General features: G+C 43.7%; 1 protein-coding gene across 2 annotated transcripts in view; it reads right to left on the bottom strand.

Moving 5' to 3' along the window:
- Positions 1–1,093: 1,093 nt before the first annotated feature.
- Positions 1,094–22,890, bottom strand: part of IFT56 (intraflagellar transport 56) — a 66,137-nt gene continuing 44,340 nt past the window's right edge. For both annotated transcript variants that reach the window (XM_060245315.1, XM_060245316.1), the window contains 4 exons: positions 16,635–16,704; positions 7,338–7,444; positions 5,112–5,245; positions 1,094–2,241 (listed from right to left, as the gene is read on the bottom strand). In XM_060245315.1, the coding sequence (XP_060101298.1) occupies positions 2,130–2,241; positions 5,112–5,245; positions 7,338–7,444; positions 16,635–16,704 (423 nt within the window). In that variant the 3' untranslated portion in view covers positions 1,094–2,129. The remainder of the gene's footprint in view (positions 2,242–5,111; positions 5,246–7,337; positions 7,445–16,634; positions 16,705–22,890) is intronic.

Genomic DNA, 22,890 nt, shown 5'->3' with positions numbered 1-22,890 from the left:
TACATTGTCAATTGCATTCTTAAACACAGATCTGATGCAGTCATACTTAGGGTGTAGCTAGATATGGTGATGATTTATATTGCAGTGAAAAGTAGGGTTGTCAGTTCCCAATTGGGGGTGGGGGATCCCCCAGTTTGGAGGCCCTCCCCCTGCTTCAGGGTTATCAGAGCAGGGGAGGGGGGAATGTCTGCTGGGCACTCCATTATTCCCTATGAAGACCGGTTTCCATGGGGTATAATGGAGAATCAATCCATGGATATCTGGCGTTCTGGATGGGTTGTTTGTTGTGGTAGAGGCACCAAATTTTCAGCATAGCTTCTGGTGCCTCTCCTCAAAGACTGCCCCTCCCAAGTTTCAAAAAGATTGGACTAGGAGGTTCAATTCTATGAGCCCCAAAAGAAGGTGCCCCTATCCTCCATTATTTCCCATTAGAATAGCAGTTCCTTTAAATGTGATGCTCCTTTGGAGTTCAGTTGTGCTTGTCACAGCCTTGCTCCTGCCTCCACTCTCAAAGCTCCCAGATATTTCTTAAATTGGACTTGGCAACCCTAGGAGAAGAAAGGACTGTGATCTAGAAGTCCCTGCTCAACTATTACCTCTGCTATAAACTTGCTAGTTAGCTTTAATCAAGATATTGACTTAGCTTCAGCATGAGCACAAACACACAATATAAAGGACAAAACTGGGACAGCACTGGGCTGTTGTAAGAATTACAAGATGTGTCTATATAAATGTTAAGTTTTATGATTCAGACCTCCTTTTTTGAAATGTCAGAGCTCTATAGGACTACTAATTAGATTAGGAAAGTGATGATGGTGGCATGTTTAATCCTTTCCTTCTATGATATTCTCCCCCACCTGACTTAGTTGCATGAGACACATAGATATTTTGAAATTTAAAAGCAAAGAGGGAGGGGGAGGGAAATTTAAAAGCAAAGAGGGAGGTCTTGAATCTCATGCATCAAATCTAGTTTGACCTTGAAGGTGAACTTAAAGCAAGAACTCACAGTACATGTTAATACTAATCACATATGGAATTTGAATTATGAATTTACTGTGCATTCATAAAGTACAAAATAATGCATATTGGCCTGTTTACTTTTAGAAATTGTTTATTTCTTTGGGGGGGGGGGTTGCCACCCCAGCAAGGAAACTTGGTACAAATTACAAGCATTACACATTTCAAAGCATAAAAATAATCAGTGCTTACTGTATATTCTATAGTGTGCTTCAGCTGAGTTCTTTTGGGTCTATTCTTTTAGGAGTTTTCTGATCTAGTTTCTGAATGAAACTCTCTCCTTCCTCAAGATGCTAACAAGCACTAGTAAGGACAAGGTAAAGCAGTACAGAAGACCCCTCTCAGCCTAGTATAGTAATAGTAGAGAACACTACTTGTAGCCCATTCCAACAAATATTCACCAGGAAGTAAGTTTCATTGAGTTTTATGGTGCTTTCTCCCAATTGTGCGCATTTTGGATTAATAATTGAACAGACCCTTAAATGACTGAACAAAAAGCAAAATCTTATGGAAGAAACAGACATATTACAATGCATCTAGATGTAGGCTATTTGCTCCATAAATCTACTTTCAACATGGTCTGCACCACAGATACTAGTCACAAGTTAAGAAGCACTCTTTATACCCTTTCCAGAGAGGTGGTTTTTTTCTATGCTTCCCAACAGCCAAGAGCTTTACTATGAAATGCTGAATATAGTCCTTGAGTTCATATCATACTCTACTGTAGAAGGTGATAACAAAAAGTCTAGTATGGAGCTGTACAACTTGAATAACCCAATTCTCCAAGTGCTTCATTAATTGCAGAAATGCACATATTTGGAAAACCTGAGAGTTGAAGACAGTAAGAACAGCTAAATGCTGGGAACTGCAGTATAAAATAAAATTGAACTTGTGAGATGCTACTTTACACTAGTAACAAAAATTTCTCCTCACAACTGCATGACATTCAGTTTTCATTAATAAAAAAATATAAATCTGATTTTGTATTATTATATTCTAGAGTTTTGGCATTAGGTTTAAAAACTCATTATTCCATCCAGGTATAAAATAAAGCCATTTTCACATTCTGGTAGGAAATGGCAGCCGATTCAATCCTCTTGGGTGATACTTCTTTAAATGGGGACTCTGTTTTCCTTGGCCCATTTCTTCATGATCCTGACAATGTACTCTACTTGTGGGTTACCTGTACTCCTCAAGAGATGCAACACTTCCCTTAGGGTGTCTCTGAAGAGAAAAGGACAAGTGAACAAAGATTTAGAAAGCAATCTCAAGCTGGTCTACTGAGAATTATACTTAGGTCTGTGCAGTGGGGCTTATTCCCAGGATAGTGTTTTTAGGACTGCATTGCCAAAGAGGTGAGAACTAGTCTGGAAGATATTTCCAGTCTCCAGACTAAAAAAGAGAGGAAAATGCTAGAAGTAGATCACAAGAAAATGTGAGTTTAATGTGAAAGTTCTTAAATAAAATACTAGTAAGGATCACTAATACTATAACACTATTGAATCTATGTGGAATAGAAAGGAGTTCTAGGACTGTAAAATTACTCAGCCAGGAATTTAACTAGAAGACAAACAAACGAAATCCCCAATCCCACCCCACAAATCTCTACACTGACAAAACTGGCATGAAAATAATTTGGGAGAACTATTTAAAGGTCTGTTTAAAGATGTCTCAGCAGTAGAACAATGGCAGGAGAGCATTCATTTGTCCCCACTGGCTATAGCTTTTAAAAGGACTTTGACCACATTAAGTTCTATGCATTGTATGCACCCAGAAAGAGTCTGCAGCCACAACTTTTAGAGGCAAGTTATATTTTCCCATCCACTACTTACAAGATATAACTTGCTTCGGTTAAGGACATATTCATATGAGTTTTAGCATTTGGCCACTTAAAATAATGAAGCCAAATGCCTGTAACATTACATGTGTCTCCATATCAATGTTAACTCTAAAACTGTTGACTAGGGCTGAAATAAAAAACACATGCAAAAATTATACCAGAGCTGTTCTGTTCTCATTCTGATCAGCTTGGGAAATTGTGCCAGCTTCAAGTTGGGAATTTCCAGGAGATTTGCAGGTAGACATGGGCAGGGTGGGGCTTGAGGAGGGGAAGGGACTTCAGCAGGGTATAATCCCATGGAGTCTATCCTCCAAAGCAGCCATTTTATCCATGGGAACTGATCTCTGTTGACTGGGAAGGGTAGGGATCAGTTGTAAATCTGGGAGATCTCCAGGTTTCACCTGGAGATTGGCAATCCTAATGACAACCCTAATGTAAAATGTTGGCTGAAATGCTGTCATCCCTAATGGGTTGCTCATTAATTTCTTCTTAACTGAAGACTTTTATAACCAATTGTAATTTACATGTCAGCAAAAAACAGTAATTCGTCTTGATCAGAAGGGAAATACTTTTTCTTTGATTTTTAACTTTAAACTTTGCCTAAATTTACAATGATAGGAATTATACGAAATTATGGTATAGGAACAAGATTAATGGAAAAAGGGGTCAATATAATGGCTGGCAAATAGACGATGCTTATGAGGAAGGTATAAACTGTTTAGCATACAATCAAAAAGGCTATTTAAGAATGAAACACAAGTTATTAATCCAAGTATCAGGAAGGAGAACCATCATTATTTTTATATTGGTTTAGATTCCTTCTATATAGATATTTAGCTCTATGTAGCAGCAGATTTTTTTCTTTAGCTTTCACACAGCATCATTCATCATGCTGTCATTCACCTTCCATGGTTTGCTCTGCCTCACAGCATTTTCCTCCCAAGTTGCTTTGGTATGATCTTTCCAGAAAGAGCATACTCAACACACATTTGAGCAATGTTTTTTTGTTTTTGTTTTTTTGTATTTTTATGTGTGTGTCTGCATTTGGAAGTCATAGCAACCTCTGTTGACTGACCACCACTGGGGGCATGTTGGATACCCAGAGAGGTGGCTGAATTAAGCCTGACCCTGCCTCTGGCTCTGGTATTCCAAGGAAGTCTCCCATCCAAGTACTTACCAGAGCTGACCCTGTTTAGCTCCAGATATGAAGAGATCGGGCTTGCCTAGGCTATCCAGGTCTGAGCACATTTGATCAGTGGGAAAGTAAAAAAATACAGACCCCCCCTCCCCAAAAAAACATCTCAGCCAATGAGCAACAGAAACAGCTGACCCAGCCCTCAAGCTGGAAGAGCCCTGATCACCATAGCCCCACCCTCAACTGGAAAAGAGCAAAATCCTGCCATCCACTCCTGCCTGCCCCACCTGGGGCTCAGGCTGGCAGTAGGCTTGCTATGACAGCTGTGCCTCCTGCCCATCCCACCCAGTATATTGCTTAACCCCAGTAGGGGGCTGGTGGTAAAGTGGCAATGATTCTGGGTCCGCATCCTGGACATTAGCCCAGACTACAGAATCACTCTGTCTCTGCCCACATCATTTCATGTTCTTTGCACATTCTCCTCATATTTGCCACTCCTCCATCAACTGTTTTTTTGACATCTTCTCTTTTTTATCAGTAGTAGGTATATTGCTAAAGTATCATAAAGCTATAAGTGACATGCCTACTACTGATTATTTTTATAAAGCCAGAAAGCAATATTCTGGTGGAGTGCTGGGCTGACAGGCCAGAAGGGAGTTTCACAGAGAATACGCTCATGTACACCCTCTCTGTCACTGAGAATGCCTCTGCGTTCACAACATCCCTGAGAACACAATGAGGAATTGTCTCAGTTGGAAGCAGGCTTAATCAAAATCATATCCAAATCAATCTTGAACACCATAAAGCTCTCAGAAAAAGCTACTGAATCTTCATGGAAGTTTGCTCATTTACTCAGAAAACTGTATTATAACAGTAATTCTTCCTTTTATTTGAACCATACCATTTTTGAAGCACCAAGGCTAAGAAGAAACATCAGCATTCCATTCATATCCTGTCAGTTATATCAGGGTATTTTAGCTGAGAAGGATTTTCTTTCTTTAAGCATGCTATGTCTAAAGGCATTTGGCATTAGGGAGCAGAATGATTCCACAAACACATAAGAGGTCACAATGTTGATGCCAAAGAAGTCTAAAAACAGAAACAACTGAATTTACATACTTGGGTTCTCTGCAAGCTAAGATCATTTGGAAAATGCCTACACATGCTCCCCTTTTGCCTTCCCAGTATTCAGGGTTAGGATCCAGTCTTTCGAGGACATCAAAGGCTTTGGCAGAATAGTAAAACTGTCCCATCTGTGCACGAGAGAAAGGGATAGATCCTTGAGGCAGAAATACTGCATAATAAAAAATTTTAAAACTGCAGGAAGTTACACTTAACAGCTGGTCATGGGAACTAACAGAAGTTTTCTGATTTTCCCAGTCAACTAAGGACCAAGTAAGCAATTATACAAATACATGCTAAATTTAGGATAGAGTTTCTGTTTTAAAAAATGACTTTAAAGCAGGACTTGTAATGTGTAGAAAGGATAAAACTGCCTCTAAATTAAATACACCTCTAAGTTTAATCAAATTAATATAGTAATCTGCTTACAACTCCTAAAGAAAACCTAGCCTTTTTTTTTTTAAAGGGATGTCAACCAAGGCTGCTTGGTGATTTCTCCCCACATATAAAGAAGAACTTGTAAGGAAAATGTACATATATTATAAGCACTTTGAGCACAATTAATGCTATCCCTATGGGCTTCCTCCTTTAAGCCAAAGGGGGGAAATAAGCCTGTTTTAATGCAGTTCAAAAGGAATCTGCAGAGTGACTGTAAGGGAGTGGCCATGTGGATATGTTTTCATTGCCACTGTGGCTAAGCTCCATCTTCAAAATGGCATGTATTATTCCCCAAGACCTTTAAAGGACCTTTATCCCTCTTCAGACTGAGCCATGCTATAGTTCTACATTACTGCTCTGTAAAGGTAGACCCCTGTGCAAGCACCAGTCGTTTTCGACTCTGGAGTGACGTTGCTTTCACAACGTTTTCACAGCAGACTTTTTACAGGGTGGTTTGCCATTGCCTTCCCCAGTCATCTACACTTTCCCCCCAGCAAGCTGGGTACTCATTTTACCGACCTTGGAAGGATGGAAGGCTGAGTCAACCTTGAGCCGGCTACCTGAACCAGCTTCCGCTGGAATCGAACTCAGGTTGTGAGCAGAGGGCTCCAACTGCAGTACTGCAGCTTTACCACTCTGCGCCATGGGCCTCTATATTGCTCTGTAGAGAAAGGCTAAGTGAGAAAAAAGGGGATTCCAGGCCTATGGGGTCCTAAATTCATTGATGATGTGCAGGTGCATCAAGGAAAAGGCAATAGCAGTGAGCAATGAGGAAACAGGGAATTGTGGAGGCTATTCCCACACCACTTGCTGCTATTGCTGAGGTAGGAATGTGTTTTCTTGTCCTCATAGGAAGCAGCCGAAGAGGCTTTCTTACCTATTTTTAGCAAAAAAAATAATAATAATGAATAATGGTCACTTCCTAATGGACACAATTATGGATGGCTATATTCAGATCTATTTAGTTTCACAATTATGGATGGCTATATTCAGATCTATTTAGTTTCACAATTATGGATGGCTATATTCAGATCTATGAACCCTCTCATCCAATCCAAAGGCCATTCCTAGGGGTAGAGGGAAAATAAGCAGGTAGACATTGCTCTATAATACCTGGATCTAGACCACCAAAACCCCATTTCCTTTTACAATATATTTTATCTTATTTATTTATGATTGTGCTTAAAATTGCTATAAGCTGCTTTGAGAGCCAATCTTTGATTGAAAAGCAGGGTGTAAAATACAATATATAAGTGAACAAAATATTAATTAAAAAATAGAAATTAAAAGCATATACTTCAGAAGAATACATTTAAAGCACATATTTTCAGTCACATACCTGCATTTACCTCATTTCTTTCTTGATCAAAGGCAGGAATAAATGGGGAGATTTTATCTTTTGGAACTGACTGAAACTTGGTCAAAAGAGAGACCAGATATTTAGGCTTGGGTTTATAAAGAGCCTGTAGGACTTATGCTTCAGTTAATGTCAAATATGGTGGCTAACAGTGTCACCCTAAACCAAGTTACACTGTTAGATGTTTAGGTTTATATGAGATTAATACACTAATGTTTCAATGTGTATGTCTTACATCAAATTAGAAAAATACAAATAGACCTTGGTCAGCTTACTACAACATATGTTCTTAACTGCCATCATCCACATAACTATATAAGCAGTAGAAAGAGATGGAAACTTGTATTTTAAAAATAAGTTACAAGCCAAGTTTCTTGTGCATGAAATACTATTACTAAAGGCTGAGAGGGAAAGAGAGTTAGGCTCACTTTGTAGCAGTCATTTGCAATAAGCTGCAGAAGACTAAAAGACTCTCCTGACGTTTCCATCTTCTGGTATAGCTCCCAAGCTTGTCGTGGCTTCTTATTCATAATATCTGCAATGAACAGAATGCTAGTGGAGACATGTTGATATATAGCACTAGCTAAACGCTAGATAAGCACTCTAATCAATGGTGTAGTTTTCTGCCGTTTGGATAACAAACACAGTAACCACACCCATCATCACGCACAGTACAAAGAGAAAGAATCTAATATCAGTTATAGAATTAAAAAAGTAAAGAATCTCAAGAAATCCCTGTCATGTCGCATTAGAACAGAAACAATCAACATGTCTGAACAGAGCAGTAGTCCATTTAAACTGAACTCCCACCCAGAAATACAGGTTACTCCACTGATCTGTCCATTCTGTCTCAGAAACACAGCACAGTGCCAGTGTTGAAAAGAAAACATTGTAGGAAGGAGGTTCTGACATAAGAATTTAAAATGTTCTAGGCAAGACTTCATAGTACTGTTCTTAATTTGAACCATCTCAGTTAGCCCAAAATGTTGGAACTCCCTCCATTGTTGTCTTCTGCCAGCAGGTGAAGACTTTTTGTTTGTTTTGTTTGGCATGTCCCCAGTAACAGTTATTGGCCTTCCACCCTAGTTTTGGTAATTATTTATGTGCTTTAATTGAATTGTTTTATAAATTTCAATAATTCAAATGTTTTAATGTTGTTATGTGCACCACCTTGAGGACACGATGCCTACTTTCAATCTGAGTGCTATTTGAACTGACTATACAAGTGAGACATAAGAATTTTAGATACTTTTGCTTCTTCACTATCTCCTCACTATTCTTCCTTTTCCCTGTTATTGTGCCTAAAATGCCTGTACAGAAATTAACACTCATGTTTTGAATGTATACTACTGATGGCATCAGTTTTTATTGCTTAATGATAGCTATATAGTCATGTAAATATACCGACTGTATAACATTAAGAGATTTTCCACTACAAAAACATTTTGTTGTGTATATGCAATTTAGTATTATTTATATGTGTGTGTGTGTTTTCAGCTTTATTTAGTATCTTGTTTATGAAGGTCCTAAAAGTATTAGTCCACACCAAAATGTAATGGTACTCTTTGAAAAGGAAGCCAGTCTCCGTGTATTTAGGAACAGGTCCATTTAATGGTTACTATATAACTTTCAGAGAGAATGGCGTAAGAGATTACAGCCACTGAGGGCAATTCTAAGCAGCTCTACTCAGAATCCTACTCAGGTTTATTCTGTGTGCCTTACTCCCAGAAAACCTGAAGCATAGTTGGATGTTTATAAGCTACAGCAGGCAACAACGCTACACTTTTGCCAAAAGCAGATGCTGGCACCAATTCAACATTCATTTTTCTATGTTGACAATATTTTCCAATGATATTTGTGTAATCTGTTTGACAATTCTTTCCAGAGTTCTATGTTCCTGGTTATATCACAGTCACAGAACTGAGGTCAACTACATTCACTTTTACCTAGGAACCCAAGGATGATTTGGGTCAAGAAGGAAGATCAGATACTTTATTTCTAAACCTGTCCCAATTTACACCAGCTGTTGCCACTCCTTTATTCTACAAGATGAGTCAGGCATAGGGGAAAAAAACTAAGGGAAAGAGCATACATCTACCTCAGGGGATAGCAGTAGCACAACCTTAGCATAGTAGTTAAATAATGTATTTTTAAAATTATTGATACAAAATGCATCAGCAGGGGAGGAGGCTATTTAGGGTTTTATTTTGTAGGTTTTACAATTGTACTATTTTAAGAGAAGTTTGTAAGCCTCCTTGAGCCAAAAAGAAAGGAGAAATAGAAATATTTAAATAAAGAAAAAGAATGGAAAAACATTCTCACAAAGCTGCCATGGCAGCTTTTGTGAGTTGAGATTCCTGCACCCCTAGTGTTCCTAAACAATAGATGCTGCTACCAGGGATGGGTACAAACCACATTTCTGTGCTTTGATTCATGAACCATGAGCTGATACAAAATGGGAGGTCGGTTCCCAAACTGAACTGGTTTATATTGCCTTGTGACCTCAGCTTTCTGCTCCCTGCTGCTTTTTGTGGAGAGCAGAAAACAGGGGTTCAAATGCTTAAAGATTGTCTTGTGCTTCAGGCCCGTAGCTACGAGGGGATCTGTGGGGGCACAGCCCCCTGACTGCTAGGCAGGGCCCTCTGACTTGGGGCCCCTAACCAGCCTCCAGCACCTCGGCTGCATCCTTCTCCATTCTGTCATCATCATACACAGTTGCTTCTGCTTGCTTAAGGCCGGAAGAATTTTCTGACCCCTCAGCAAGCAGAAACAACAGGGCACTTTCGGAGCCCAGGACTGAAACTTATGCTCCGTGTTGCTTCTGCTTCCTTAGGGGCTGGAAGAATTCTCTGACCCCTCAGCAAGCAGAAACAACAGGGCACTTTCGGAGCCCAGGACTGAAAGTTAAGCTCCACCTTGCTTCTGCTTGCTTAGGGGCTGGAAGGAATCTCTGACCCCTCAGCAAGCAGAAACGAAGGAGCACTTCCAGTGCCCAGGACTGAAAGTTAAACTCAAAGTTGCTTCTGCTTGCTCAGGGGCTGGAAGAAATCTCTGACCCCTCAGCAAGCAGAAACAAAGGGGCACTTTCGGAGCCCAGGACTAAAAGTTAAGTTCCCTGTTGCTTCTGCTTGCTTAGGGGCTGGAAGAAATATCTGACCCCTCAACAAGCAGAAACAACAGGGCACTGAAGTGCCCAGGACTGAAAGTTAAGCTCCGTGTTGCTTCTGATTGCTTAGGGGCTGGAAAAAATCTCTGACCCCTCAACAAGCAGAAACAAGGGGGCACTTTCAGCGCCCAGGACTAAAAGTTAAGCTCCACATTGGGCTGACGTTGGGCTAGAGGGCATCTGCAAGAAGAGGCTGTTCTGGCCCTCAAGTGGGGCGGAGAGTAGGGGGTGGATGGCTCCATTGCAGACAAGGCAGGGTAGGGTAGGCTGGCACACACAAGTGGAGGTCCCGGTCCCGGCTGCAGTCCGGGGCTGGGGATCAGTGGAGAGGTGATGTTCACCTGCAGGGGTTTTCTGGCCTGGTCTTGCTGGCCACTCGAGCGAGGGTGGGAGCTGCGCTTGGGCAGCCTCGGCTCGCCCTCCGACAGGAAGAAATCCGAATCGGAGGTCTTGTAGCCCCAAAAGTCAGTTGTGACTTGGTGGCGCCTTCCACCGCCCTCCCCTTTTCCCAACGGGCTTGCCTAGCAGGAGCATGCTACAGCTGCCCTGAGCCTGCCTCGGCGGGGAGGGCGGGATACAATAAAAAAATAAATAAATTAATAATATTAAATACAGGTAAAGGCAGGAGACCATGCGGCACGTATCTAAACCTCTGAGTGGCTCCCCACCAGAGCTGCTGGAAGAGGGGTGGAAAGGGATCACCTTAGAGCAGCTGTGGGGAGGGGGGAGGCTGTATGGCAGCAAGCTGGCAGCTTTCCTCCTCAGCAGTGGTAGGAGAGACGGCCATGGAGGCCATGTGACAAAGACACCATTTACTCTGCAAGCGCAAGCTTCAAGCGTGTCTTGCTGCTTGAAACGATGAACTCAGATCTTGCAACTTTTAAAAAATGCAATAATCAAGTATGTGTCCACCTCCAATCAGGACTGTAGTGGGAAGGGGTTTTTAAGCCTTCTCTCTAATGCTATTTCCCCCATTTGAGGAACTGTTATTTGCCCCACTGTGGCAAATACACAGGCACCTATCTGTACTGTTAATTTTTTCATAATAAGAATATAAGAGAAGCCATGTTAGATCAGGCCAATGGCCCAGCCAGTCCAACACTCTGTGTCACACAGTGGCAAAATTTTTATATATATATATATACACACACACACACACACATATATATATTAGCCACAGTGTGTGTATGTGTGTGTGTGTACACACACACACACACACACTGTGGCTAATAGCCACTGATGGACCTCTGCTCCATATTTTTATCTAAACCCCTCTTGAAGGTGGCTATGCTTGTGGCCGCCACCACCTCCTGTGGCAGTGAATTCCACATGTTAATCACCCTTTGGTGAAGAAGTACTTCCTTTTATCCGTTTTAACCTGTCTGCTCAGCAATTTCATCGAAAGCCCACGAGTTCTTGTATTGTGAGAAAGGGAGAAAAGTATTTCTTTCTCTACTTTCTCCATCCCATGCATTATCTTGTAAACCTCTATCATGTCACCCCGCAGTCAACGTTTCTCCAAGCTAAAGAGTCCCAAGATTTCAACCTTTCTTCATAGGGAAAGTGTTCCAGCCCTTTAATCATTCTAGTTGCCATTTTCTGGACTTTCTCCAATGCTATAATATCCTTTTTGAGGTGCGGCGACATGAACTGCACACAGTACTCCAAATGAGACCGCACCATCGATTTATACAGGGGCATTATGATACTGGCTGATTTGTTTTCAATTCCCTTCCTAATAATTCCCAGCATGGCGTTGGCCTTTTTTATTGCGAACGCACACTGTCTTGACATTTTCAGTGATTTATCTACCATGGCCCCAAGATCTCTCTCTTGGTCAGTCTCTGCCAGTTCACATCCCATCAACTTGTATTTGTAGCTGGGATTCTTGGCCCCAATGTGCATTACTTTGTACTTGGCCACATTGAATCGCATCTGCCACGTTGACGCCCACTCACCCAGCCTCAACAGATCCCTTTGGAGTTCCTCACAATCCTCTCTGGTTCTCACCACCCTGAACAATTTAGTGTCATCCGCAAACTTGGCCACTTCACTGCTCACTCCCAACTCTAAATCATTTATGAACAAGTTAAAGAGCATGGGATCCAGTACCGAGCCCTGCGGCACCCCACTGCTTACCGTCCTCCACTGTGAAGACTGCCCATTTATACTCACTCTCTGCTTCCTATTACTCAGCCAGTTTTTGATCCACAAGAGGACCTGTCCTTTTATTCCATGACTCTCAAGCTTTCTAAGGAACCTTTGATGAGGAACTTTATCAAAAGCTTTCTGGAAGTCAAGGTAAACAACATCTATCGGGTCTCCTTTGTCCACATGTTTGTTCACTCCCTCAAAGAAATGTAACAAGTTAGTGAGGCAAGATCTTCCCTTACAGAACCCATGCTGAGTCTTCCTCAATAACTCGTGTTCATCCATGTGCCTACTCATTCTATCCTTGATGATGCTTTCTAACAACTTTCCCGGTATTGAAGTCAGACTGACTGGCCTGTAATTTCCCGGATCTCCTCTGGAACCCTTTTGAAAGATGGGGGTGACATTTGCTACCTTCCAATCCTCAGGAACAGAGGCAGATTTCAATGAAAGATTACAGATTTTTGTTACAAGATCCACAAGTTCAACTTTGAGTTCTTTCAGAACTCTCGGATGTATGCCATCCGGACCCGGTGACTTATTAGTTTTTAAGTTGTCTATCAGTTGTAGGACCTCCTCTTTTGTCACCTCAATCTGACTCAGGTCTTTCAACACCCCTTCCAAAATTAGTGGTTCTGGGGCGGGCAAAAAGTTCTCATCTTCCACAGTGAAGACGGAGGCAAAAAATGCATTCAGCTTCTCAGCCATTTCCCTATCCTCCTTCAGTAATCCTTTTACCCCATGGTCATCCAAGGGCCCCGCTGCCTCCCTGGCTGGTTTCCTACTTCTAATATATTTGAAGAAATTTTTATTGTTGGTCTTTGTTTTTTGCAGTATCTCCTCATAGTCCCTTTTTGCCTGCCTGATCACAGTCTTGCATTTGATTTGCCACAGCCTGTGTTCCCTTTTACTAATCTCACTTGGACTGGTTTTCCACCGCTTAAAGGAGTCCTTCTTACCTTTTACAGCTTCCATTACTTTGTTTGTTAACCATGCAGGCCTTTTCTTATGCCTGTTTGTGCCTTTCCTAACATGTGGTATGTATTTTATCTGAGCTTCTAGGATTGTAGTTTTAAATAGTCTCCAAGCTTCCCCAAGGGTTTTGACCGTATTTACCTTTCCTTTCAGTTTCCTCCTCACATGTCTCATCTCAGTAAATTTTCCCCTTTTAAAGTTAAACGTGGTTGTGGCGGTCTTTTGGGGCAACTCCCTATTTATACAAACGGTGAAATCAATAACATTATGGTCACTGCTCCCAAATGGCGCAATCACTTTTACATCTCTCACCAAGTCTTGGGCATTACTTAGGACCAAATCCAGGATCGCCCCACCCCTGGTAGGTTCTGAGACCATCTGCTCCATAGCACAGTCATTGAGAGCATCAAGAAATTCTATCTCTTTCTCGCGACCAGAACACATATTGACCTAATCAATCTGCGGGTAGTTAAAATCACCTATTACGACACAGTTTTTACATTTAGCCGCTATCTTTAAGTCTTCCATCATACTATAATCATCCTCTCTCTTTTGATTTGGTGGGCGATAACAAATTCCCATAGTTAAATTTCCTTTTGGGCCCTCTATTTCAATCCAAAGCATTTCTAAAAGGGAATCTAATTCTCTGACCTCAGTCTTACTGGACCGTATATCCTCTCTGACATACAGAGCCACCCCACCGCCAACCCTTCCCTCCCTATCCTTCCGATATAACTTATATCCAGGAATCACCGTGTCCCACTGATTCACCTCATTCCACCAAGTTTCTGAAATTCCCACAATGTCTATGTTTTCTCCCAACACTAAACATTCCAATTCACCAATTTTACTTCGAACACTTCTAGCATTTGCATACAAACATCTATAATTTCCCAGGCAAGCTAGGCCCGCCACCTTCCTCCTGCCGCCTTGAGACTCTGGCAGACAGTCCATACTGTTTGTCACCATCACAGTGGACAACTCTGATCCGTTACCCGGTAGAAAAATAGCAGCCAACCCTTCATCTCTTTGAGACAAGACCTCCCAAAACAGAGACATTTCATCTCCTGTCGGCTTTCCCCCAAGATTTAGTTTAAAAACTGCTCTGCCACCTTTTTGATTTTAAGCGCCTGCAGCCTGGTTCCATCCGGGGACAAGTGGAGACCATCTCTTTTGTACAGCTCCCGCTTGTTCCAGAAAGCATCCCAGTGCCTAGCAAACTTAGACCTTTCCTCCTTACACCATTGTCTCATCCACACATTGAGACTTCTAATTTGTGCGTGTCTCTCTTGCCCTTCACGTGGAACAGGTAGCACTTCTGAGAAGGCCACCTTGGAGGTCCTGGCCTTAAGTCTCCCGCCTAGCAGCCTAAATTTTTCCTCCAGGACCTCACGACTGCATTTCCCCACATCGTTGGTGCCAACATGCACCACGACCACTGGCTCCTCCCCAGCACTGTCTATCAGCCTATCTACTACACGTGTAATGTCCACTATCTTCGCACCAGGCAGGCAAGTCACCATACGGTCAGTACGCGGTTTCGCCACCCGGCTGTCTACTTGCCTAAGGATCGAATCACCAACTACCAAACCCCCCTCTCCCCCTGCCCAGGGATGGTTCCTTGGCGCGAAAGGATTCCCGCTCACCAACCGAAGAAGAGGTCCCTTCTGAGGGCGCATTCCCCTTATCCTCAGCACGGTGCCCTGTTCCCTCTCGACCCTCACACTCTCTGGCAGCAACGGGGCTGCTACGTTCAGAGCAGGGCTCATCTAATATGCCCCCGAGAGTCTTCCCCAAGTGCCTAACTGACCATCTCTGCTTCTCAAGGGCAGTCACCTCGGCCTCAAGGGTACGAACTCGTTCCCTGAGGACCAGGAGCTCCTTGCATTGAGCACACACCCAAGACTTCTGTCCTTTGGGCAGATAGTCATACATGTGACACTCAGTGTAAAACACTGGAAAGCCCCCAACCCCCTGCTGGCATTCTATCTTCATTATATATATTCTATCTTCAAATATACAGTCCTCTTTAAATGCTGTTTGTTTAAGTGGCTCCCCTTCTGGAGGGTCAACTTACCTTATTGGGAGAACAAGGAAATCAGGGATCTGGGTTCCTGGTCCTTAGGGAGTCCCTAGGTGAAGAGCCACAGGCCAAGAGCCCTTCGGCTCGCGCCTTTGGTAAAGCGCAGCTTAAAATGCAAAGAGGGTGGAGCAGAGGCACTCCTAAGCAATCAGCAGCAATCACTCTCAATCTCTTTCACCTTTAGCCCACTCAACCAAACAAAGAGCAGTTCCCCAGCTATCACAACTCAGAATTTTAGGCAGCCCCGCAAACCTCAGAATGAAGTCTTTCAAAACTCAGAAATTCTCAGCAACTTCTCCAGCTGTCTCAGCTATCAGAGCTGCTCTGCTCTGTTCTGCTCCTCTCAGACCTCTGTGAGATGTGCATGATGACAAACAGTGGCTCTCCAGCTGAGGAAAACGGTGTGGCAGAAGGTGAAACCCTCCCTTCCTGCCTGTGCCATAGGTCTGATAATTATTTTTAAAGCTGGAGCTCCAGTCATGCCTGCAGCCAGAATTTCTTTATCTGGGAGACCTATAAATAAGTTTGGGGCACCCCCACACCTCCCCAAGGCTGGGAGCACCTCATAGAAGCTCCTGGCCTCTCATGCAAGCTGTCAAGAAGAGGCATAGTGAAGGGTTGAGCCCCCTCCTGCCACATAGCCTGAGACGGAGGGAAGAGCGGTGTGTTCTCCCTGACTACCCTCCCTAGAGTTCAACTGAGCCACATCTGTGTCCCCATTGCCATGTCAGTCTCACACAGGCTCAGCTGCTGGTGTCCCCAACTGCCTGCCTAGCCTCACATGGGGCTGCGTGTGCAGCATCAACAGCAGCACACCAACCCAGCTTGGTGTGCCCACCCTCAGTGTTTAACCCACTACCCAGGAAATAAGGAAGGGTGGCCAGTGCCAGCTGGCCATCCAGCCACCTGCTTCACCTGCCTTAGGTCTTGGCATGACTGAGTAGCCTGAGTAGGCAGGGAAGGTTGGAGCAGGTGCATGTGCATCCCCTCTGCCAGGACCTGCTCACCTGTTGATAGTGGGAAGCTGTGAGGTCCTCAGCAGCAGCACTCTCAACCCAGGTTGGCAAAAAGTCAGGAGGCCTGGGCTACTAGTGAGGCCCACCCTGAGATGCCCCACTGTAGCTATGGGCCTGGCTCCAGCATCTTGTCTGATTTCACAAACTAGTGTTTGAGCAAGATTAGCTTCTTCGGTGACTCTTGCCTACTATATAGGCTATATCTATTACATTTGAAACTTAATTTCATATATACTAAAAGTTACCAATAAAGTTAAAAAGTTAGGGAAAGAAATTACAAAGGATGATACAATACAGAAGGGTTTATATTTGGTAGCAAAGTAAAGGAACTCACAGCAGCGAGCCAGCCAGCTGATGTAAACAAAATCATTCTTTATTTTCTCACTTTGAATCATAAGGAATACCTGGGGAGAGGGGTCAGACAATAAAACACAGTAAATATTTGCTCTGAAGCACATACAATAAACATATTCTCACTCTAACACACAGCCAAGCCAAGCTTTATGGGTAGCATGTGTTTCGTTTGGGAGAATGTGACATGTAGGCAAATTCAATATAAAGCAATGTATAAATTATCCTTGTGTTGTGATCAAGTGATCTCTAGTTCTGAAATGCTAAAGGATGGTTGGGGAGTGCCCTTATGCACAGCTACCAGCAGGCTTTGATACATAACAGGCAACCATGAAGGAATATGGGATGAGGTAAAGACTGGAATGCATAGGCCAAGAAATAATGCATTTATTTCTAAAATGCTAAGGAAGAAGATGATACTGAATTTATATCCCACCCTATACTCTGAATCTCACTCTCAGAGAGGTCACAATCTCCTATATCTTCTCCCCCCACAACAGACACCCTGTGAGATAGGTGGGGCTGAGAGAGCTCTTACAGCAGCTGCCCTTTCAAGGACAACTCCTACAAGAGCTATGGATGACCAAGACCATTCCAGCAGTTGCAAGTTGAGGAGTGGGTAATCAAATCCGGTTCTCCCAGATAAGAGTCCACGCATTTAACCAGTACACCAAACTGGCTCTCTACACTGACCTTTCAGTGGTCTTACAAGAACCATTCTGGGGAGCCATAAACATACATATATCTCTGCTATGCAAAAAAAAATTGTTTACCTTTGCTCAAGGTGATATAATTGTTGCTGGGACGCTGCATTTTCCAAGAATTTAAAGCACAACATTTTGTTTTCATTTTATCTACCTAGCACTTCTCATGCTTCTGTAATTGCTGTGAACAATGTGCTTGTTCAAGCATTACAGGCAGCTACTGGATAACTGTTTGTGACTAGAAGAGCCAAATGCTCCCTTCATGACTATGCCATTGCAAGCCTTTCAAATGTTTAATTGTTCTTTAATCTTATTTATTCTCATATACACATTTCACGAGCTTAAAAAACACCTTTGAAAGCCACATTCTTTTAGGAAACAACTGCTGAGCAGGAACAATATCTTGTCAGATTTGGGGGGGGGGGGGGGGGAATGGCAATGCCAGTCAGTCTCTAAGCAGTAAGGCTACAGGGTTGCCAACAGAGGAGGTCTGGGCCAACAGAATTTGGGGGCTCCAAGTCAGCTGGCGGATACTTGAAGCCAGCATTATACAGCAGGGGTGGCCAACGATAGCTCTCCAGATGTTTTTGCCTACAACTCCCATGCTGGCTGGGGCTGATGGGAGTTGTAGGCAAAACACATCTGGAGAGCTACCATTGGCCACCCGTTATACAGCAGCCAGTTGAATGTCTTTCCCTTTATTTTAATGCAGTTCTGGCTGCAGCCACTAGGGGCAGGGCTGGCCCTGGGGCATATGGCACCCCAGGCAGACTCAAAGCCCACTGCCCCCCTCCACAGGCAGACTCTGGGATGCCCGGGAAGGGGAGGTGGAGCGTCGCACTTCCTAGGATCTGTAAAGCCCCCCATAAAGCACTGCCGAACCCTCCCTCCCCCCCTCCCCTCCCCTTCTGTGGCGCTGCACTCTGCTGCCCCCCCACGCTCACAGGAGCATCACTAGAATTGGCCCTTCCCACTTAAATGCGGGCCAGGCCTCTCATTGCTGAACGAGGCATTGCTCTGGACCAAGGCCTCGTTTAATGCTAAGAGGCCTGGCCCATATTTAACCGGGTAGGGCCAATTCTAGCAGCACTCCTATGATCGCAGGGGGGGGGGGTGGAGTGTGCCACTGCAGAAAGGGAGGGGGAAGCAGGAGAGAGGGAGGAGGAGTGCCGTAGAACAGCCCTAACTGCTTAAATGCAGGGCGGGCCTCTCAATGCTGAACGGGGCTTCGCTCTGGAGTGAAGCCTTGTTCAGCGATGAGAGGCCCGCCCCGCGTGTAAGCAGGTAGGGCTGATTCTAGTGCTCCTTTCAGTGCGGGGGGGGGGGGGGAGAGGCGGAGGAGTGCTGCTAGAATCAGCCCTACATGGGCTGAGCTTCTCAGCTCTGAACGAGGCTTCACTCCTCCCTCAAGTGCTGAGAGGCCTGTCCCACATTTAAGCAGGTAGGGCTGATCCTAACACTCCTTCAAGTGTGTGTGGGGGGTGGAGTGTGCAGAAAGGAGAGGGAGGGTGGCAGTGTTTTACCCACGGGAGGGGGGATGGAGGTGGCGGCGTAGCAAGGACAGGTAAACTAGGCATTGCCTTGGGTGCAGGGGAGGTTGGGGAGAGCCCAATTTGGTGCCCACACCCTCCTGGCACCCTAGGCAATTGCCTAGTTTGCCTAGTGAACAAGCTGACCCTGACTAGGGGTACAGGGAGATTGCAGCACGGTAAAAGGCACTTTAGCTCTAGAGTGCCCTTTCTCCAAGACTGAAGCAAACTTGCATAACTGATCATGCTAAATCCATAAACTAATTCAGTGATGGAGCAAGATAGCTCTCTAAAGACTTGAAAAATAAAAAAAGACTTATTCAGGAATTGGAAGGAGGGCCTTATAACCAAGGATGAATATAAACAAATCACCAGTGCTTGTAGAGAAAAAAACTAAGAAAGCTAAAGCTCAGTATGAGCTTAGGCTGGCCAAAGATGCTAAAAACAACAAAAAGGGTTCTTTTCTTATGTTCAGAGTAAGAAAAAGAGCAAGGACATGGTAGGCCCATTGCGAGGGCAAGAAAGTGAAATAGTAACAGGTAATGAAGAGCGGGCGGAACTGCTCAATTCCTGCATTTCCTCAGTCTTCTCTTCTGAGGGGAACGGTGCTTAACATGGCAAAAACAGAACATATAAGGAGGGTATGAAGTTCCAACCTAGGATCAGCATAGGGGTAGTACATAAACATCTAGTTTCTTTAAATTAAACTAAGTCCTCAGGGCCAGATGAATTGCATCCAAGGGTTCTAAAAGAGCTTGCGGATGTAATTTCTGAGTCTCCAGCTATTATTTTTGAAAATTCTTGGAGAACAGGAGATGTGCCAGAAGATTGGAGGCGGGCGAATGTTGTCCCCATCTTCAAGAAGGGGAAAAAAGACAATCCAGGTAAGTACCGACCCGTCAGCTTGATGTCTATATCTGGAAAAACTTTAGAACAAATCATCAAAAAGTCGGTCCTGGAACATTTAGAAAGAACAAGTCATATCAGACTAACCTGATCTCTTTTTTTGAGAAAGTGACTACCTTGCTGGATCAGGGGAATGCTGTAGACATCATTTATCTTGATTTCCGTAAGGCTTTTGATAAGGTTCCACATACTATCCTTGTTGACAAGTTGGTAAAATGTGGTTTGGATCCTGTTACCATTAGGTGGATCTGTAACTGGTTGACAGATTGCACCCAAATAGTGCTTATGAATGGTTCCTCATCCTATTGGAGAGGAGTGACAAGTGGAGTGCCTCAAGGATCTGTCCTGGGACCTGTTTTGTTCAACATCTTTATCAATTATTTGGATGAAGGAATAGAGGGAATGCTTATTAAATTTGCAGATGATACTAAATTGGGAGGGGTTGCAAACACAGAAGATGAATGAAACAGGATGACCTTGACAGGCAGGAAAACTGGGCTAAAACCAATAAAATGAATTTTAAAAGGGATAAATGTAAAGTTCTGCGTTTAGGTAGGAAAAATCCAATGCATGGTTATAGGATGGGGGAGACAGTAGTATGTGCGAAAAGGATCTAGGGATCTTAGTGGATCATATGCTAAACATGAGTCAACAGTGTGATGCAATGGCTAAAAAGGCAAATGCAGTTTTGGGCTGTATCAACAGAAGTATAGCGTCCAGATCATGTGAAGTGATGGTATTACTTTACTCTGCTCTGGTAAGACCTCACTTGGAGTATTGTGTTCAGTTTTGGGCACCACATTTTTAAGAAGGATATAGACAAGCTGGAAGGGGTCCAGAGGAGGGCATCAAAGATGGTGAGGGGTCTGGAGACCAAGTCCTATGAGGAAAGGTTGAAGGAGCTGGGGATGTTTAGCCTGGAGAGGAGGCGGCCGAGAGGTGATATGATCATCATCTTCAAGTACTTGAAGGGCTGTCATATAGACTGATGGTGTGGGATTGTTTTCTGTGGCCCCAGAAGGTAGGTCCAGAACCAATGGGTTGAAATTAAATCAAAAGTTTCCAGCTCAATATGAGGAAGAACTTTCTGACCATTAGAGCGATTCCTCAGTGGAACAGGCTTTCTCGGGAGGTGGTGGGCTCTCCTTTGTTGGAGGTTTTTAAACAGAGGCTAGATGGCCATCTGACAGCAATGAAGATCCTGTGAATTTAGGGGGAGGTGTTTGTGAGTTTCCTGCATTGTGCAGGGGGTTGGACTAGATGACCCTGGAGGTCCCTTCCAACTCCATGATTCTGTGATTCTAAGCAACCTCAGCTGACGGCTGCTACACTAACTGTCCACCTGCAGCCTGCTAACCAAGGTCATTTTCTATATCTGTCTAGCCTTTCTCACTTTCCTTACGCCCAGTTCAGTCAGATCTTGCAAAGTGGTAGTTAGGGTGTTTCAGCAAGATTAAACAACTTTCCCCTCTTTTTTCCTTAATTTCTCTCCCTCTTCTCCACATTTTTAATCTTCCTCCACCTACCTTTTCTGTGCCCCCTCCTTTATTTTCACTTCTTGGCCTCAAGACTTTCTCATCCCTGTTCTGCTTGGCAATAGAGAATGTACTTAAGAGTAGTAAAAGTAGCAAACCTTTGTTAATATTATGAACAGAAGTGGGGAAGGGAGTTAGTATTTCCCCATGATGTAATAAAGTAGTAAAAGGATGCTTCTCACATTCTCCACCCTTTACATGCATGGTAATGGGACAGTAATGTGTTTTAGTAGTTATACATGTGGAACAGAAGTTAGAATTCCCAGTTCAGGCACTGACTTGTTATCATTATAGCTGCATTGGTGGACGATCCAGCAGCCCTTTGTAAAGGCTACTTTGCTATATGACAAATAATGCAATCTTTTTAATATTATTAAAATGAGATTTATAACAAATACCATACCTAGTCTTTCTCTGCAGTGGGAACCCAAAGCTGCATTGTTCTTCTGTCCTCCATTTTATCCACAACAGCCTTGTGAGTAAGGTAGATCTGGCTGAGAGTGTATCACCCAACAACCTTCCATGGCAGATTGAGGATCTGAGTATTATAGACACTCGGCAAATCGCTTAGAAGCTTTATCATAACATGTTGCCTGTTATGAAGATAACCTGGTTCAGGATGCTCCAGTTACCTTCATTTCTGGCACTGTAACTTCCATAATCATTCTGGGATTAGTGGCCAGCTTTCAAACATGTAGCATTATGTTCTAAATTATACCTGCCACAGAGACCCTTACCCTCAGTTGCAAAAAGCTTGGTGTGGTGGTAGTTTGTCTCACTTTGGCTAGGATTTTCCCATGTCTTTCAGTTTTGGCCCTGGAACTCCCACATTCTGAAGTTGGTGGCCAGTTTTGAGTCTCCTAGCGTTATTCTCTGATAAATTATGCCGGCCAGTGTGTTATAATGGTTAAAGTGTTGGATGAGGATCTGGGAAACCCAGGTTCAAATCCCCACTCTGCCATGGAAGCTTCTTGGGTGACCTTGGACCTGGCACAGACTCTTAGCCTAACCTACCTCACAAGGTTGTTGTAAGGGTAACATGGAGAATGATGTAAGCTGCTTTGGGTCCCTATTGAGGAAAAAGGTGGGATATAAATAAAGTAAACAAACAAACAAACATGGACAGACAAGCCAATTCTTATATTACCACAGATTCATGGTCACATCAAACCGAGTGATTTGTTCATTTTGTTATGATAGTTTGGATCAGGGTTGGGGGGGGGGGCAAACTGAATCTTTGTCGTGCCTGCCCCTGCTGACTCAGAGCAGGTGCCTGCTGCTGACCCCGCCCCTGCTGTGCAGATGCCTTCAGCAACAGAGGACGTAAGTCCTGAAGGGGCCAGCCAGCAGCAGGGGCCACCTGAAACCAATCTGGCCACACCAGGTACTAGCTCATCTCCCCCAGACTCACCAACACCTGGGGCCCGCCTGCGCGAGAGGAGACGCCTGGAATTCAGGAACAGGCGTAGAGAGGCGCGCATGCGGGCTAGAAGAGATCTGAGCCCGGAGTTCTAACGAGCCAATTAGCCAGCAGTATATCTGGGATCCTGGCCTCAGGCCAAACT

The sequence above is a fragment of the Heteronotia binoei genome, chromosome 8, assembly GCF_032191835.1.
Source record: "Heteronotia binoei isolate CCM8104 ecotype False Entrance Well chromosome 8, APGP_CSIRO_Hbin_v1, whole genome shotgun sequence".
In the NCBI taxonomy this organism is placed as follows: Eukaryota; Metazoa; Chordata; class Lepidosauria; order Squamata; family Gekkonidae; genus Heteronotia; species Heteronotia binoei.
This window is presented reverse-complemented; position numbering and strand designations above follow the sequence as displayed.